Source organism: Gorilla gorilla, chromosome 18 (genome assembly GCF_029281585.2).
Source record: "Gorilla gorilla gorilla isolate KB3781 chromosome 18, NHGRI_mGorGor1-v2.1_pri, whole genome shotgun sequence".
Taxonomy (NCBI): domain Eukaryota; kingdom Metazoa; phylum Chordata; class Mammalia; order Primates; family Hominidae; genus Gorilla; species Gorilla gorilla.
In genome coordinates this window covers 6,655,423-6,670,193 of record NC_073242.2, presented here as the reverse complement: position 1 = coordinate 6,670,193, position 14,771 = coordinate 6,655,423, and the positions used below count along the sequence as shown (strand labels likewise).

General features: G+C 59.7%; 4 protein-coding genes across 5 annotated transcripts; 2 read left to right on the top strand and 2 right to left on the bottom strand.

Moving 5' to 3' along the window:
• Positions 1-9: 9 nt before the first annotated feature.
• On the top strand, positions 10-1,364 carry HCFC1R1 (host cell factor C1 regulator 1). 2 transcript variants are annotated; one of them, XM_019012364.4, is made up of 4 exons: positions 17-142; positions 459-515; positions 628-756; positions 991-1,364. In XM_019012364.4, exons 1-4 carry the CDS (start codon positions 48-50, stop codon positions 1,124-1,126), a joined length of 417 nt encoding a protein of 138 aa, XP_018867909.1. In that variant the 5' UTR covers positions 17-47; the 3' UTR covers positions 1,127-1,364. The 2 variants fall into 2 exon arrangements, with proteins under 2 accessions (XP_018867910.1, XP_018867909.1); XM_019012365.4 differs by lacking the exon at positions 459-515 and having other exon boundaries at positions 10-142.
• A 241-nt stretch (positions 1,365-1,605) lies between these two features.
• Positions 1,606-3,672, bottom strand: TNFRSF12A (TNF receptor superfamily member 12A). Its single transcript, XM_004057054.4, has 4 exons — positions 3,493-3,672; positions 2,670-2,774; positions 2,300-2,434; positions 1,606-2,218 (listed from the first exon to the last, which is right to left on the bottom strand). The coding sequence occupies exons 1-4, from the start codon at positions 3,584-3,586 to the stop codon at positions 2,163-2,165; spliced, it is 390 nt and encodes a 129-aa protein (XP_004057102.1). The 5' UTR covers positions 3,587-3,672; the 3' UTR covers positions 1,606-2,162.
• A 2,046-nt stretch (positions 3,673-5,718) lies between these two features.
• Positions 5,719-9,266, top strand: CLDN6 (claudin 6). The gene is made up of 2 exons (XM_004057056.3): positions 5,719-5,819; positions 7,935-9,266. The coding sequence occupies exon 2, from the start codon at positions 7,956-7,958 to the stop codon at positions 8,616-8,618; it is 663 nt and encodes a 220-aa protein (XP_004057104.1). The 5' UTR covers positions 5,719-5,819; positions 7,935-7,955; the 3' UTR covers positions 8,619-9,266.
• Positions 9,267-9,471: 205 nt separating this feature from the next.
• On the bottom strand, positions 9,472-11,055 carry CLDN9 (claudin 9). The gene has a single exon (XM_004057047.5). It carries the CDS (start codon positions 10,613-10,615, stop codon positions 9,962-9,964), a length of 654 nt encoding a protein of 217 aa, XP_004057095.1. The 5' UTR covers positions 10,616-11,055; the 3' UTR covers positions 9,472-9,961.
• Positions 11,056-14,771: the final 3,716 nt, after the last annotated feature.

The following is a 14,771-nucleotide window of genomic DNA, read 5'->3' as shown; positions in this document are numbered from 1 at the left end:
ACTCCTCCCCTGTCGCCCAGATCCCACCCGCAGGACCCCAAAACCCAATGATCCTGCAGCAGCCCTTGGAGCGAGGCCCCCAGGGAGGGGCCCAGCGCCTCCCGCGGGCCGCCTTGGGGGTGACTCGGGGCTTGGACGCCAGGTGCGTGTAGGGGACCAGGGTGGGCCTGACCAAGGGCCGCAGGAGCTTTGGCTGGGTGCTCAGGACTGGTCTGCAGGATGAACACGGGGTGGGGCGAATCGACGGGGCTTAGGCGTGAGCTGAGATGGGACTGGGGCTGCGGCTCAGGGTCGAGACTTCCGAGGTACCCTGCTGGATGGTCCAGGAGAGCGGGGACCGGCACCAGCTGAGACAGGAATGGGCTTGGGGCTCCTGGCTGATGCTGCAGGCTCAGGCGGGCAGATCCTTGGGAAGGGGCCAAGAGGGTGGGGTGCACCAGGCTCTCTTTTTTTCCCAGCTCCCCTCTCCGAGGAGCTGTGCCCATGAGCACCAAGCGGCGCCTGGAGGAGGAGCAGTGAGTTTGGGGGCAGGGAGGGACTCCCAACAAGATCTCTGTCACCTCTGGTCCCCAACAGGCTGCCTCCTGTGTCAGTATCCCAGCCTGCCTCTCTCCCATCTCTCCGCAGGGAACCTCTGCGCAAGCAGTTTCTGTCTGAGGAGAACATGGCCACCCACTTCTCTCAACTCAGCCTGCACAATGACCACCCCTACTGCAGCCCCCCCATGACCTTCTCCCCAGCCCTGCCCCCACTCAGGTGGGTTCCTCCACTGGCCAGGCCTTCTGCAGAATCACAGGCGGTCCTCACAGCTGACCTCAGGCCCTGCCTCATCGTGCCATTTTTAGCTCTAGCTGGCGTCTGGGTTGTTTCCCATCTTGGCTCTTTGGAAAGTGCTGGGAACCCAGGAGCCCCTGGGGACCTGGACCTGGTGGGAGGTGCTCAGCTAGGCCAGCCTCAGCCCCATGCCCTGACAGTCATTTCCTCTTCTAGGAGCCCTTGCTCTGAGCTGCTTCTCTGGCGCTATCCTGGCAGCCTCATCCCTGAGGCCCTCCGTCTGCTGAGGCTGGGGGACACCCCCAGTACCCCCTACCCTGCAACCCCAGCTGGGGACATAATGGAGCTCTGAGTGCTGGTGGACAGTGCCCCTCCCACCTTCCTTCTTCCCCACAACAGAAGAGACCAGCGACTCCCGCAAAGGGACAAGGTTCCTCCCTCTCCTGCAGACCAGGCATCTGGGCACCAAGACCTTCCCTCAACAGAGGACACTGAGCCCAACGGAGTTCTGGGATGGGAGGGGTGGGAGCATGGGAAGGGAGGCATCCCACCCCCAAGAAGAACTTAATAAAGATTGCTGAGCAAAGGAAGGCTTCAGTCTGGAACCTGGGGCTTTTGGGGATGGTGGAGAGGGCAGAGGCGCGGGATGCTGGGGTTTCTCCTCAAGATCTTCCCTGGAAAACTGTTAGGGCCAGCCAGGTCCTTGCCGGCTGAGTTCCAGGCATTGAGAATGTGTGAGTCAGAGCCTCACCCCCGCCCCCGCGGCTGGCTGACTCACTCCCTCCCTCCAGCTCAGGGGAGTCAGTCGGGGATCACTGCCTCTCCAAACCATTTAAAGTTAAAGATTCTTTTATTAATAAATTCTCCTTCCCCTCCAAACTCTCCCCAAAATAAATATCTCCTCCCCGCTTTGGGGAGTTGGGGGGGTCTGTATCTTAGGGCCAGCCCTCCTAGTGGGCCAGCCCCCTAGTGTTAAAAATAGGTCCCTAACCCCCCAGGGTGACCCCCGTGGTGGAATTTCAGGACATCTGAGTGAGTGGGGCCTAGTGTCAAGTCTGCCCCCCAAGTCAGCCTGGCCCCCAGGGCCTCTAGGAAGGAGGGCACCCCCCTCCCCTGTGCAAATGCTGCAGTTCCTTAGTCAGTGTCAGCTGTTTTGTGTGAGCCAGCGTGAGGCTCCCTTTCTGTTCTGGAGCCAGAGGCAGGGCAACCAGACACCTTGGAAGGTTCCCCTGAACCCTGGGCCCAGGCCTCAGAGGTGATTCACCGCCCCCCACCCCCCTTGTGGTTGGAGGAGCTTGGCTCCCGCCGCGTCTGGGAGGCAGAGACTGGCTCTAGAATGGATGAATGAATGATGAGTGGGCGAGCCCCGGCTGGCAGGGGGCACATTGTCACTGGATCAGCGCCACAGCTGGGCAGCCCTCTCCGCCGGTCTCCTCTATGGGGGCTGCAAGATAAGAGGTGGGGTCGTCAGCAGCAGAGAAAAGGTCGAGTGCTGACAGGGCTGGGCAGGCCAGGGCACACTTACTGGTGAACTTCTCTCTCCTGCGGCATCGTCTCCAGACCAAAAAGCCAGAAAGCAGCCCCAGCACGAAGGTCAGGCTCAGAGCGCCCCCAAGGATGGGCCAAAGCAGCCGGAAGGGGGCAGGAGGTGCTGCAGCGCCTGGGGGCGGGACTCGGAGTCAGACCTCTCCCCTCTCCAGGCCAGCCCCGCCCCCTAAGGCTGAGCCTTCTGCCTTCTCCCAAACGTGGCCTTCTCCCTGACCGGAGCCCCCTCCCAGCTCCCACCTCCTCCCGATTGATTTCCCAGATGCAAAGCTCTCGGCCCCGCTCTGCGCACCAGCCACCCTCCCTCCCAGTCTGGGGTCCGCTGGCCACTGGCCCTGCCCCCCACTCACAGCCCAGGCAGAAGTCGCTGTGCGGTCGCGCCCTGCAAGACGCGCAGTCCATGCACTTGTCCAGGTCCGCGCTCCAGGAGCTGCCGCGGGAGCAGGGGGCGGTGCCTGGGGAGGGGGCCTCGGGTCAGAGGCTGGGGGCGGGACTCGGCTATTCTGGGGTCTGAGGTCAGGGTCGGCCGGCTCGAATAACGTGAGTCACTGGCGCCCTCCCCGCGCATTCCTCACAGGTGACCGCACGGCCCGACCGGGACACGGCAGCTCCGGGAGGGAGGGCGTAGCGCGGGACGCTGGGGGTGGGGGGGGTCAGGTCCCCACAACCCCCCTGCCGCCGGCGGGTGACTCACTCCTGGGCACCGGGCCCGACCCCAGTCCCTCCCCCCGCATAGCTGGGCACTGAAGTCACCGGATGGAAGGGGGCACCCCACATGGTATAGAGGGCACAGACCCTAGTGCCTCTCGACGGCCTCCCCAACTCGTCGATCACTGGGGCTAGTTAGACCCTGTACAGACCAGGCTGGGGGCGTGCCCCTTCCTAGACTAAACATCCCGCCCTCACTCACTTTCTCTCTCCATTCGAAGTACTTCGGACTTTTGGAACTGAAGACCCCCCCAACCCCAATTGGACGGTGGGAGAAACTGAGGCCCGGATTGTGAATGAAGCTTGGAGAGTGATGGAACTTCCCACAGCCGGGAGCGAGCTGTTTGAAGGCCACCTGACCCCAGATCCCCACATCCGCCTGTTCCCCGAGTTCGGCGCTGTTCTCCAGACACCCAGTCCGGGTCCCGAGCCCCCGGGGTTCCCCGATCCCGGAGTCCCGCGTACCTGGCGCTTGCTCCCCGGCCACGGAGCGCAGCAACGCCAGCCAGAGCCCCAGCACGAGGAGCCGCAGCAACCGGCGCAGCGAGCCCCGAGCCATAGTGCACGTCCTGCGCCCGCCGCTGTCTGCGCCCGCCGCCGGCCGGCAGGGACCCACGGCCGCCGCCCCGCCCCCGCCCCCGCCTTCCGGGGCGGAGCTCTCGCCTCCGCCCGCCTTGAGGTCCGCTTCGGGACGCCCCGCCCCGCGGCGCCCGCTCAGTTCAGTCATTCATTCAACAAAGTCCTGGCGCGGGAGCTGCCAGGACCCCGCAGGGACGCAGACCCCCTTCCTTGTCCAGCCAGTGATCTAGTCCAGCGTGCATGGTGTGGGGAAATCAAAAATTAGACACGAGTGCTCGCTTCGGCAGCACATATAGAGATCAGACACGAACGGCCGGACGCGGTGGCTCACGCCTTTAATCCCATCAGTTTGGGAGTCTGAGGCAGGCGGATTACGAGGTCAGGAGTTCGAGAGCAGCCTGACCAACGTGGTGAAACGCCGTCTCTACTCGAAATACAAAAATTAGCCGGGCGTGGTGGCGCGCGCCTGTAATCCGAGCTACTCAGGAGGCTGAGGCAGGAGAATCTCTTGAACCCGGGAGGCAGAAGTTGCAGTGAGCCGAGATCGCGCCACTACACTCCAGCCTGGGCGACAGAGTGAGAGTCCGTCTCAAATAAATAAATAAATAAATAAATAAATAAACAAACAATAAAAAGAAATCAGACACACGACCAATCCACGCAGAGATCACTGCAGCTTCCTTTTTTTTTTTTCTCCCCCTCTTGAGATTGCGTCTCACTCTTGCTCAGCCTGGAGTGCAGTGGTACGATCACGGCTCTCTGGGCTCAGGTGAGCCTCCCACCTCAGTCTCCCAAGTAGCTGGGACCACAGGCCCTGCGCCACCACGCCCGGCTAATTTTTGTATTTTTTGTAGAGACCAGGGTCTTACTATGTTGCCCAGGTTAGCCTGGCCACTACAACTTTGTTAAGGGCCCGGGGGGTATAATAATTAAACCTGAGGTCAGGAGCTCGAGACCAGCCTGGCCAACATGGTGAACCCCCGTGTTTACTAAAAATAAAAAAAAGAAAGAAGTTAGCCGGGCGTGGTAGTGCGCGCCTGTAATCTCAGCTACTCGGGAGACTGAGGCAGGAGAATTTCTGGAACCTGGGAGACGGAGGTTGCAGTCAGTCGAGATAGCGCCATTGCACTCCAGACTGGGCGACAGAGAGGGCCTCCATCTCAAAAAAACAAAACAGGCCGGGCGCGGTGGCTCACGCCTGTAATCCCAGCACTTTGGGAGGCCGAGGCGGGCGGATCATGAGGTCAGGAAATCGAGGCCATCCTGGCTAACATGGTGAAACCCTGTCTCTACTAAAAATACAAAAAAATTTGTCGGGGGTGGTGGCGGGCACCTGTAGTAGTCCCAGCTACTCTGGAGGCTGAGGCAGGTGAATGGCGTGAACCCGGAAGGCGGAGCTTGCAGTAAGCCAAGATCGCGCCACCGCACTCCAGCCTTGGCGACAGAGCGAGACTCCATCTCAAAAACAAACAAGAAAAACCAGCAACATAAAAATAATATTATCTGGCCGGGCGCGGTGGCTTAAGCCGGTAATCCCAGCGCAGTGCGAGGCCAAGGCGGGCGGATCGCTTGAGTCCCGGAGTTCGAGACGCCTGGGCAATATAACAAGACCCTGTCTATACAAAACAAAACATAAATTAGCTGGGCACGGTGGCGTGTGCTGCCTGTAGTCCCAGCTACTCAGGAGGCTGAGGCGGGAGGATCGCTTGAGCCCAGAAGGTCGAGACTGCAGTGAGCCGTGATCGCACCACTGCACTCCAGCCTGGGTGACACAGTGAAAATGTTTCTCTAAAATAATACCAATAGTATGCCCTTTAATTTGTACCTTAGGACGTAGTTACATAATAAAATGCAGACTTGTTATCTCCATTTTGCAGAGTAGGAAACGAAGGCTCGGGAAGGTTAGGTGAGTTCCCCATGTCACCGCGCTGCTTAAGTGGTGAAGCGGAGTCTCAAGCTCTGTTCTAACCTAAGCCTGGCGCCCTCACCCTGGGTGAGTCTGGACGTCTTCCAGCCCGAGGCGGGCGCAGCGACCCCAGCCTCCAGCGCCCCCCTCTGACAAGCCTGGGATTCGCACGCCCGCTGCCGTCAGGGACAGGGTCTCTGCCCCTCCTCCGGGGCGGTGGTCCAGTGACGTCACCGCTTCTTTAAGACCCCCGCCTCCGCCCCTGTCCCGACACTCGGCCTAGGAACTTCCCTTATCTCCTTCGCAGGTGAGTCCGGGGCTAGTGTGCGTGTTGGAGAGACGCCTCTTGGGGCCGGGTGCAGGGTGGTGGCAGCGTGGGTAGGGGTGCGTGCGAACTCGGGCTGCGGCCACCTGGATGGGCGAGTCCCTGAGGGGGTCGGCCGGTCCGCGCCCAAGCCTCCGAGGTGATAGGGTCCTTCGGGGCTGCCAAGGGTTAAACGCCCCTCCCCCCTCCCCAGGGACAAAGACTCCGAAACCCCGGGCGCCCCTCCCCCACCTGCCTTGCCTCTCGGGGCGGGGCGCCCCTCCCCCCTCCCCCTCACCTGGGGGAGCGGACCTTGCGGCCACTGCAGCTATAGAACCCCTCCAGGGCGCGCGGCTCCCAGGCTGGGGTGGTCGGGTGGGCCGGAGCGCCCTCGGACAGAGTCTTTTTCATGCAGTGCATGAAAAAGAAAGGGGCAGGGGCACACTCAGAGGGGAGAGGCCTGGGCGCCTAGACCAGCGTGGCCCCGACCCTAACTCGGCCAGAGGCCTAAGGGCCGGACCTGGGCGCTGGGGCACCGTGCCCCAGCCAGTCTCCCCAAGGTGGCCTGCTCCGCCCAGGCCTGGGGCCCCCGGCTAATGAGTAGAGCCTGCCCTCCGACCGCTGCCGGCCGGGAAAAGTTTAGGTCCAAGCCGTACAATGAAAGAACTCTGGGCAGTGGGAGGCCACAGCCCGGCTCTAGTCAGAAGTGATCCCCTCCACGACCTCCAACACTGAGGGGACACAGGTGCAGGCCAGGTGGCGGTGGGAGAACTGGTGTCGAGGGGAGTCCAGCACGGCATTTTCGTCTAGAATTCACAGGAAAAGGCCCTCAGCCTTGAGGCTATGCTCTCCAGCCCCTAGGGGAAGTCAGAAGGGTGGGACCAGGGAGTTATCCAGTGGCTCTGGGGAAGGAACTGCTTTTAGGTGGGGGATTAATGATGCTTTTCTTCATCTCTCCTGGTCCTGGTGTCTGCCAGCATGGGGTGTGGAACCAAGTTGTGAGGGACATTGGGTGGTGGGAGGAAGCTTAGGATCTCCAATCTTAACAAGTGTTGAAATTAACAAGTTTTGGTTGGGCACGGTGGCTCACACCTGTAATCCCAGCACTTTGGGAGGCTTGAGGCGGGCAGATCACCTGAAGTCAGGAGTTCGAGACCCGCCTGGCCAACTTGATGAAACCCTGTTTCTACTAAAAATACAAAAATTAAGACCAGGTGCGGTGGCTCATGCCTGTAATCCCAGCACTTTGGGAGGCTGAGGCGGGAGGATCACAAAGTCAGGAGATCGAGACCCTCCTGGCTAACGCAGTGAAACCCCGTCTCTACTAAAAATACGAAAAAATTAGCCGGGCGTGGTGGTGAGCTCCTGTAGTCCCAGCTACTCGTGAGGCTGAGGCAGGAGAATGGCGTGAACCCGGGAGGCAGAACTTGCAGTGAGCTGAGATCCCACCACTGCACTCCAGGCTGGGCAACAGAGCGAGACTCCGTCTCAAAAAAAAAAAAAAAAAAAAAAATTAGCCGGGCGTGGTGGTGTGCACCTGTAATCCCAGCTACTTGGGAGGCTGAGGCAGGAGAATGGCTTGAACCTGGGAGGCAGAGGTTGCAGTGTGTCGAGATGGCACCACTGCACTCTAGCCTGGGCCACAGAGCAAGACTCCTCGTCTCAAACAAACAAACAAAAGAAATGGACAAGTTTTGAGCCTTAAACTCAGGGCTAGAATTGAACCATTCTACATGGAAACTGCTTGGAAATCGCACCGTCCTGTCATCCTGCTTTTTGCCGCCTTGCAGCCTGATCACTGGCTCTGGCCTTGGACTGTCATTGTATAGGTTTCATCCTGTTATCTTTCATTTGCACTCAGGATAGCCAGGGCAGGGCTGCTTGCACATTCACTGTCATCGGCCAGTGCCTGTCACATAACTAGAAAGAATAATAAATGCTAAAGCATTAAGTGTCCATTTTGCCCACGAGAAGTGAGGCTCAGGGAGCACGTCTTGACTGAGTTCCAGGATGTGATGACCACTTTCCAGGGTGCATGCCCCTAGAGTCCTGTCCACATGTGGCCTGAGGTCTGGGCCCACCAGGCCTCACCTTGTTGTGCTTCTGTCCCAAACACAGTGCAGCTCCTTCAACCTCGCCATGGCCTCTGCCGGAATGCAGATCCTGGGAGTCGTCCTGACACTGCTGGGCTGGGTGAATGGCCTGGTCTCCTGCGCCCTGCCCATGTGGAAGGTGACTGCTTTCATCGGCAACAGCATCGTGGTGGCCCAGGTGGTGTGGGAGGGCCTGTGGATGTCCTGCGTGGTGCAGAGCACCGGCCAGATGCAGTGCAAGGTGTACGACTCACTGCTGGCGCTGCCGCAGGACCTGCAGGCTGCACGTGCCCTCTGTGTCATTGCCCTCCTTGTGGCCCTGTTCGGCTTGCTGGTCTACCTTGCTGGGGCCAAGTGTACCACCTGTGTGGAGGAGAAGGATTCCAAGGCCCGCCTGGTGCTCACCTCTGGGATCGTCTTTGTCATCTCAGGGGTCCTGACGCTAATCCCCGTGTGCTGGACGGCGCATGCCATCATCCGGGACTTCTATAACCCCCTGGTGGCTGAGGCCCAAAAGCGGGAGCTGGGGGCCTCCCTCTACTTGGGCTGGGCGGCCTCAGGCCTTTTGTTGCTGGGTGGGGGGCTGCTGTGCTGCACTTGCCCCTCGGGGGGGTCCCAGGGCCCCAGCCATTACATGGCCCGCTACTCAACATCTGCCCCTGCCATCTCTCGGGTGCCCTCTGAGTACCCTACCAAGAATTACGTCTGACGTGGAGGGGAATGGGGGCTCCACTGGCGCTAGAGCCATCCAGAAGTGGCAGTGCCCAACAGCTTTGGGATGGGTTCGTACCTTTTGTTTCTGCCTCCTGCTATTTTTCTTTTGACTGAGGATATTTAAAATTCATTTGAAAACTGAGCCAAGGTGTTGACTCAGACTCCCACTTAGGCTCTGCTGTTTCTCACCCTTGGATGATGGAGCCAAAGAGGGGATGCTTTGAGATTCTGGATCTTGACATGCCCATCTTAGAAGCCAGTCGAGCTATGGAACTAATGCGGAGGCTGCTTGCTGTGCTGGCCTTTGCAACAAGACAGACTGTCCCCAAGAGTTCCTGCTGCTGCTGGGGGCTGGGTTTCCCTAGATGTCACTGGACAGCTGCCCCCCATCCTACTCAGGTCTCTGGAGCTCCTCTCTTCACCCCTGGAAAAGCAAGTGATCTGTTAACAAAGGACTGCCCACCTCCGGAACTTCTGACCTCTGTTTCCTCCGTCCTGATAAGATGTCCACCCCCCAGGGCCAGGTCCCAGCTATGCAGACCCCCGCCCCCACCTCCAACACTGCACCCTTCTGCCCTGCCCGCCCCGCCTCACCCCCTTTACACTCACATTTTTACCAAATAAAGCATGTTTTGTTAGTGCATTTGGTGTTGCAGCGGGTTACTGAGTGCCCACCCTGGCTAGGGGAAGAGATGGGCATAAGTAAGTCACGATCCCCTCTCCCCGTGGCTTGAGTGAACATACCCACCAGGCAGGACCTGGATCCAGACCTTGGCCTGACAGCCACCAAGGGAGGCCACCTGGCTGTGCCTGCCCAGCCCCAGTGGCGGCACACAGATTAGAGGGAGCCCAGTTACAAATGCTCTTTATTTCCAACTCGAGGGTGGGGATGTTGGGGAGAGGGAGGTGATGGGCAGGCCCTCCCTGACAACTCCAGGGTTGGGAAGGCATGGTCTGCTCCCTGGTTGTGGAGCCAATGAGCTGCTGCTGTTTTGGTGAGGCCAGGGTTCCTGGGGCAGGGGAGGGCTCAGAAGAGAAGGAAGGCCAGCCAGTGTCCTGGGCAACGGAAGGAAACAATTACTGGGGAGGCGGGGGCAGGCCAGGGTTCCCAACGCCTCTGGGCTGCCCACCTTTGGGGAGAACATCAAAGGGGACCCCACTGAGAAGAGCTCAGCCAGGCCAGCTGACCCAGCCCTGCAGCCAGGTGTAGCTTGGGCTTTTGGAAAGTGGGTTTTCCTAGGGAAGGAGGTTGTGATGGGGCAGGGCATCTGGTCACCAGGCCAAGGTCGAAAGGGCGGAGCAGTGGGGAGCAGCGGGCTCCCAGGGGAAACCTCCGCCTCACACGTAGTCCCTCTTGTCCAGTCCAGATGCGCCCGAGCGGGAGGGGATGGAGTAGCCCAGCCTAGGTCCGTGGGGCCGCTCGACCTGGGGCGGGGGGCACGTGCAGCAGAGAAGCCCCCCGCCCAGCATAAGCAGTGCAGCCGCCGCCCAGCCCAGGTAGAGGGAGGCCCCCAGCTCCCGCTTGAGGGCCTCAGCCACCAGGGGGTTGTAGAAGTCCTGGATGATGGCGTGCGCCGTCCAACACACAGGGATGAGCACCAGGATGCCGGCGAGGAGGAGGATGACCCCCGCGGTGAGCACGATACGGGCCTTGGCACCTTCGTCCTCCACACACGTGGTACACTGGGCACCTGTGATGGCCACCAGGAGGCCAAGCAGGGCCAGCAGGAGGGCGATGACACAGAGGGCACGTGCGGCCTGCAGGTCCTGCGGCAGTGCCAGCAGTGAGTCGTACACCTTGCACTGCATCTGGCCCGTGCTCTGCACCACGCAGGACATCCACAGGCCCTCCCACACCACCTGGGCCACCACGATACTGTTGCCGATGAAGGCGGTCACCTTCCACAGGGGCAGGGCGCAGGACACCAGGGTCCCCAGCCAGCCCAGCACAGCCAGGGTCATGCCCAGCAGTTCTAAGCCGGTCGAAGCCATCTGGCCCCTCGGTTAGGTCTTCTCAGCCCCAGGCGGCCTAGGTGACTCAGAGGGTGTGTCTGGTGTGCTGGGTGGGTGTCTCTGTGTCCAGCAGGAGGGGGAAGACTTGTTGGTGTCCCCAAGCCAGGCCAGTCCTCAGTTCCGTGAAAGGCGCCTCTTGAAAGGCGCCTCCTCTTTGTGCCTGTTGCAGGTGTTTCTGGTCCTCGCGGAGCACAAAGCAGACTCGTAGTCCCGCTCGGCTGAGTGGTGGGTGTCACCTCGAGGGGCCTCCGCCCATCGGATGCCCTGAGGGTGCTGCTGCTCTTACCACCCCGCTGTCACACCCGGGCTGAGCTCGCACAGGCCCTCCAGACGCACTGCCAGGCTGAGGACATCCACGTCTCCTGCCGGCTGGCGCAGGTTCCCACTGAGCGACTCTGCCAGTGCCACCTGGGGACTCTGCGGGCTCTCGGCTGCAGGCGGGGTTTTAAGGCCCAGGCAGGGGAGGAGCAGAGTGAAGTGCAGGGAGGCCGGGATAGGGGAGACCTGAGCCATGGGGAGGGTGCGGGGCTGGGGGGTTCGTGGGCAGCGGATGGATGAGGGGCCTGGGGACCAGTGGGGGACGCTGCGGCTGAGTGGGGACAGGGGAGGAAAAGCGTGCGTAGCATCTGTGCATGTGGGAACCAAGGGTAAAGGAGGGGAAGATGGAGGACAAGCTGAGGAAGAAGAGATGGATCGGGGCTCAAAAAAGTAACAGGCTCAGGACAGAAACACACACAGGGGGCGTCGGCTTGCCTTCCTGAGCCTCCTCCTTCCGCAGCCCCTCCCCAGCCGCCTCTGCTCTCCCCCAGCCGAGTTTCGTGATGCAAACATGCCCCAGCTCCCCGAGTATCGCACACTCCCGCCCGCCTGGGACTCTCTGGAATCTGATCCATCCCCCGTCTCAGCCCAGTGGCCCCGCTAGCTCCCAGGGGAAGGGCCCCGCCCGCACTGTTCCCCAGACGACAGGTGCCTGGCGCCCAGCTCAGGTGGCATCGCCCTGGCAACGGCCTAGAAAACTACCCCCCACTTCAACCTCAGCTCAGGTGCGCTCTTGCCACCCCTGCTGCTGAAACCGAGGCTGAGCTGAGCTGCCTAAGATCTCCAGAGGCCAGAGGATGAGGGGCCTGTTGTGGAGGTTGGGGGGGCACTCAGGAAGGGGGATGGAGGCGGGAGGGGCTGGGGCTGGAACCCAGGGTGGGGCACAGCCCAGGACCCGGTTATGTTCCATGGGTGGGTGAGTGAGTGGCCAGTCAGGCCTCCTGGGCCAAAACACCCCAGAGGTGGGCACAGGGGTTGAGTCCAGGGACTCAAGTGTCCCCAAGACCTGCCTTCCAGTTTGCAGGAAAGCCTTACCTCCGGAAAAACCCCCTCAGAGCCTGTGATTCCACTCATGGGGACAGCCTGGGAGTCCCACTGACCAAAGCTCAAATCCTGACCCCTACCTGGGACAGGTCATGGAAGGTCGAGGTCCTTAACCTCCTCTGGTCAAAGACCCACTTGAGAAACCCCGTAGGACTCACAGAACATGCACCCACAAACATGTGCCCCTCATTTGTGGGAGAGGGTTCATGAACTCCCTCAAGCCCCTGCCTGGGTGCTAAGAACCTCTGAGGATTGTTGTCTGAAAAAGGGGTGTGGCGGCCAGGTGCAGTGGCTCACGCCTGTAATCCCAGCACTTTGGGAGGCCAAGGTGGGCGAATCACGAGGTCAGGAATTCGAGACCAGCCTGGCCAACATGGTGAAACCCCGTCTCTACTAAAAATACAAAAAATTAGATATCCCAGCACTTTGGGAGGCCGAAGCAGGTAAATCAGAAGGTTAAGAGATTGAAACCATCCTGGCCAACATTGTGAAACCCCATCTCTACTAAAAATACAAAAATTAGCTGGGCGTGGTGGCACAAGACTGTAGTCCCAGCCACTCGCCACTCTGGAGGCTGAGGCAGGAGAATCACTTGAAACCGGGAGGTAGAGGTTGCAGTGAGCCAAGATCGTACCACTCCACTCCACTCCAGCCTGGCGACAGAGAAAGACTCCTCAAAAAAAAAAAAAAAAAAAAAAATTAGCTGGGCGTGGTCGCAGGCGCCTGTAATCCCAGCTACTTGGGAGGCTGAGGCAGAAGAATCGCTTGAACCGGAGGCAGAGGTTGCAGTGAGCCAAGATCGCACGACTGCACTCCAGCCTGGGTGACAGTGGGAGACTCTGTCTCAAAAAAAAAGGAAAAGGGATGTGAGGAATATTGTCTCCATTCATACACTTTCCAGGGAGGTACAGAGGATCCTCAGAGTGGGCCCTCACCTGGGACTGCCTCTCACCTGCCTGGTGCTGGGAGGGCTGGGGTGTGCTGGAGCCCACTGGCCAGTGCGGGCAGGGCTGGAGGTGCCCACCACACACATCTGGTGGCTGCACCACTTCACGGCACTGCCTTCGGGGAGCCAGTGGCCAGGCACACCCCTGCTCAGTGCCCCTCACCTAGGGGGTGGGACATTGTGTATAAAGGGCTCTAACTTCAAGGAGCGGTCAGGGTTCAAACCTAGGGGTATGAGCATCACTTCTGCGAAAAGGTTTTAGCATCTTTTGGGTCCGGGCACTGAGGCTCACGCCTGTAATCCCAGCGCTTAAGAGGCCAAGGTGGAAGGATTGCTTAAGGCCAGGAGCTTGAGACCAGCCTGGGCAACATAGTGAGACCCCATTTCTAAAATAAAAATATATATATATATATATACAAAAATTAGCTGAGTTAGGTGGTTCCTGTCTGTAGTCCCAGCTACTCGGGAGGCTGAGGTGGGAGGATCTCTTGAGCCCAGGAGTTGGAGTCTGCAGTGAGCTATGATTATGCCACCGCACTCCATCCTAGGTGAGACCCTATCTCTTAAAAAAAAAATGATACTTTTGGAAGAGAGATTTACACTTTCCTTCAGATTCGCAAAGGGGCCTTGACCCAAAACAGCTTAAGATCCTCCCCTGCAAACACAGAGACAGGCCAGCGCCAATCAGCTGGTCTGTAAGGTAAACAGAAGCCTGGCCTCCTCTTCACCACCCCTAGGCCTCTCCACTGAGGGGGGCTCCTCTGGTACGAGGGGGGCTGACCTGGTGGCCCCACAGAGTCTGGAAGATGGGGGGTGATACAGGGGCTGGAAAATGGCCATCAATGGACTCAGGGAATCTTGTGGCAGGTTTGTCCAGCTCACCCAGCCCCTGGGGCTCAGATTTCACAGGGTTGGGGTGGGGAGAGCAGAGATTGCAGACGGAGGCAAGCCGGTCAGTGGGCTCCCTCACAGACTTCCAGGGGCCTCCAGGAATCCAGCCGCACAGGTTTGGGCAGCTGTCAGGAGGCAGCAGCAAGCCTGCCTCCCTGGAAGTCCCCCCACCCAGCAGCCCCAACCCAGGGGCTATTCTCTTCCCTGGACCGGAACAAGTCCTCCTCCTCCTAGGGCCTAAGGTGATCGGCTCATCCCACTTTTTTGAGGGACATTCCCAGTTTGAATATTGGGCCCTCCAGGGAAACCGGGACGGCTGGTCCACTTGCCGTCGGGCCCTGCCTCGGTGACTCACCGGTTCCACAGTCAGCTCTAAACCCCTACGTTGTAGCCCAGTGGCGGGCTGCACACATCCAGTGAGCGTTGTGCCCAGAAAGGGCATAAGAGGACCCCAGGGGTTTTTTTGTTTGTTTTTTGAGACGGAGTTTTGCGCTTGTTGCCCAGGCTGGAGTGCAATGGCACAATCTCGGCTCACTGCAACCTCTGCCTCCTGGGTTCAAGCTGTTCTCCTGCCTCAGCCTCTCAAGTAGCTGAGATTGCAGGCATGCGCCACCACACCCGGCTATTTTTTTTCTTTTTTTGTATTTAGTAGAGACGGGGATTCACCATGTTGGTCTGGCTGGTCTCGAACTCCTGATCTCAGGTGATCCGCCTGCCTCAGCCTCCCAAAGTGCTGGGATTACAGGCAAGCGCCACCGCACTTGCTCGGGGACCCCAGGTTTGTGTTTTGTTTTGTTTTGTTTTTTTGAGACGGAATCTCGCTCTGTCGCCCAGGCTGGAGTGCAGTGATGTGATCTCGGCTCACTGCGACCTCTGCCTGCTGGATTCAAGCAATTCTCCTGCCTCAGCCTCCCGAGTAGGTGGAGCTACAGGCAT

Excerpts from the sequence above, each read along its gene's own strand:
- HCFC1R1 (XM_019012364.4), top strand. The coding sequence starts at position 48 with ATGATCCTGCAGCAGCCCTTGGAGCGAGGCCCCCAGGGAGGGGCCCAG. Across the intron at positions 516-627 it reads CGGCGCCTGGAGGAGGAGCA|GGAACCTCTGCGCAAGCAGT; the intron begins GTGAGTTTGGGG and ends ATCTCTCCGCAG. Across the intron at positions 757-990 it reads CCAGCCCTGCCCCCACTCAG|GAGCCCTTGCTCTGAGCTGC; the intron begins GTGGGTTCCTCC and ends TTCCTCTTCTAG.
- TNFRSF12A (XM_004057054.4), bottom strand. The coding sequence starts at position 3,586 with ATGGCTCGGGGCTCGCTGCGCCGGTTGCTGCGGCTCCTCGTGCTGGGG. Across the intron at positions 2,775-3,492 it reads GGCCGGGGAGCAAGCGCCAG|GCACCGCCCCCTGCTCCCGC; the intron begins GTACGCGGGACT and ends CCCCCTCCCCAG. Across the intron at positions 2,435-2,669 it reads CAGCGACTTCTGCCTGGGCT|GCGCTGCAGCACCTCCTGCC; the intron begins GTGAGTGGGGGG and ends TCCCGCCCCCAG.
- CLDN6 (XM_004057056.3), top strand. The coding sequence starts at position 7,956 with ATGGCCTCTGCCGGAATGCAGATCCTGGGAGTCGTCCTGACACTGCTG.
- CLDN9 (XM_004057047.5), bottom strand. The coding sequence starts at position 10,615 with ATGGCTTCGACCGGCTTAGAACTGCTGGGCATGACCCTGGCTGTGCTG.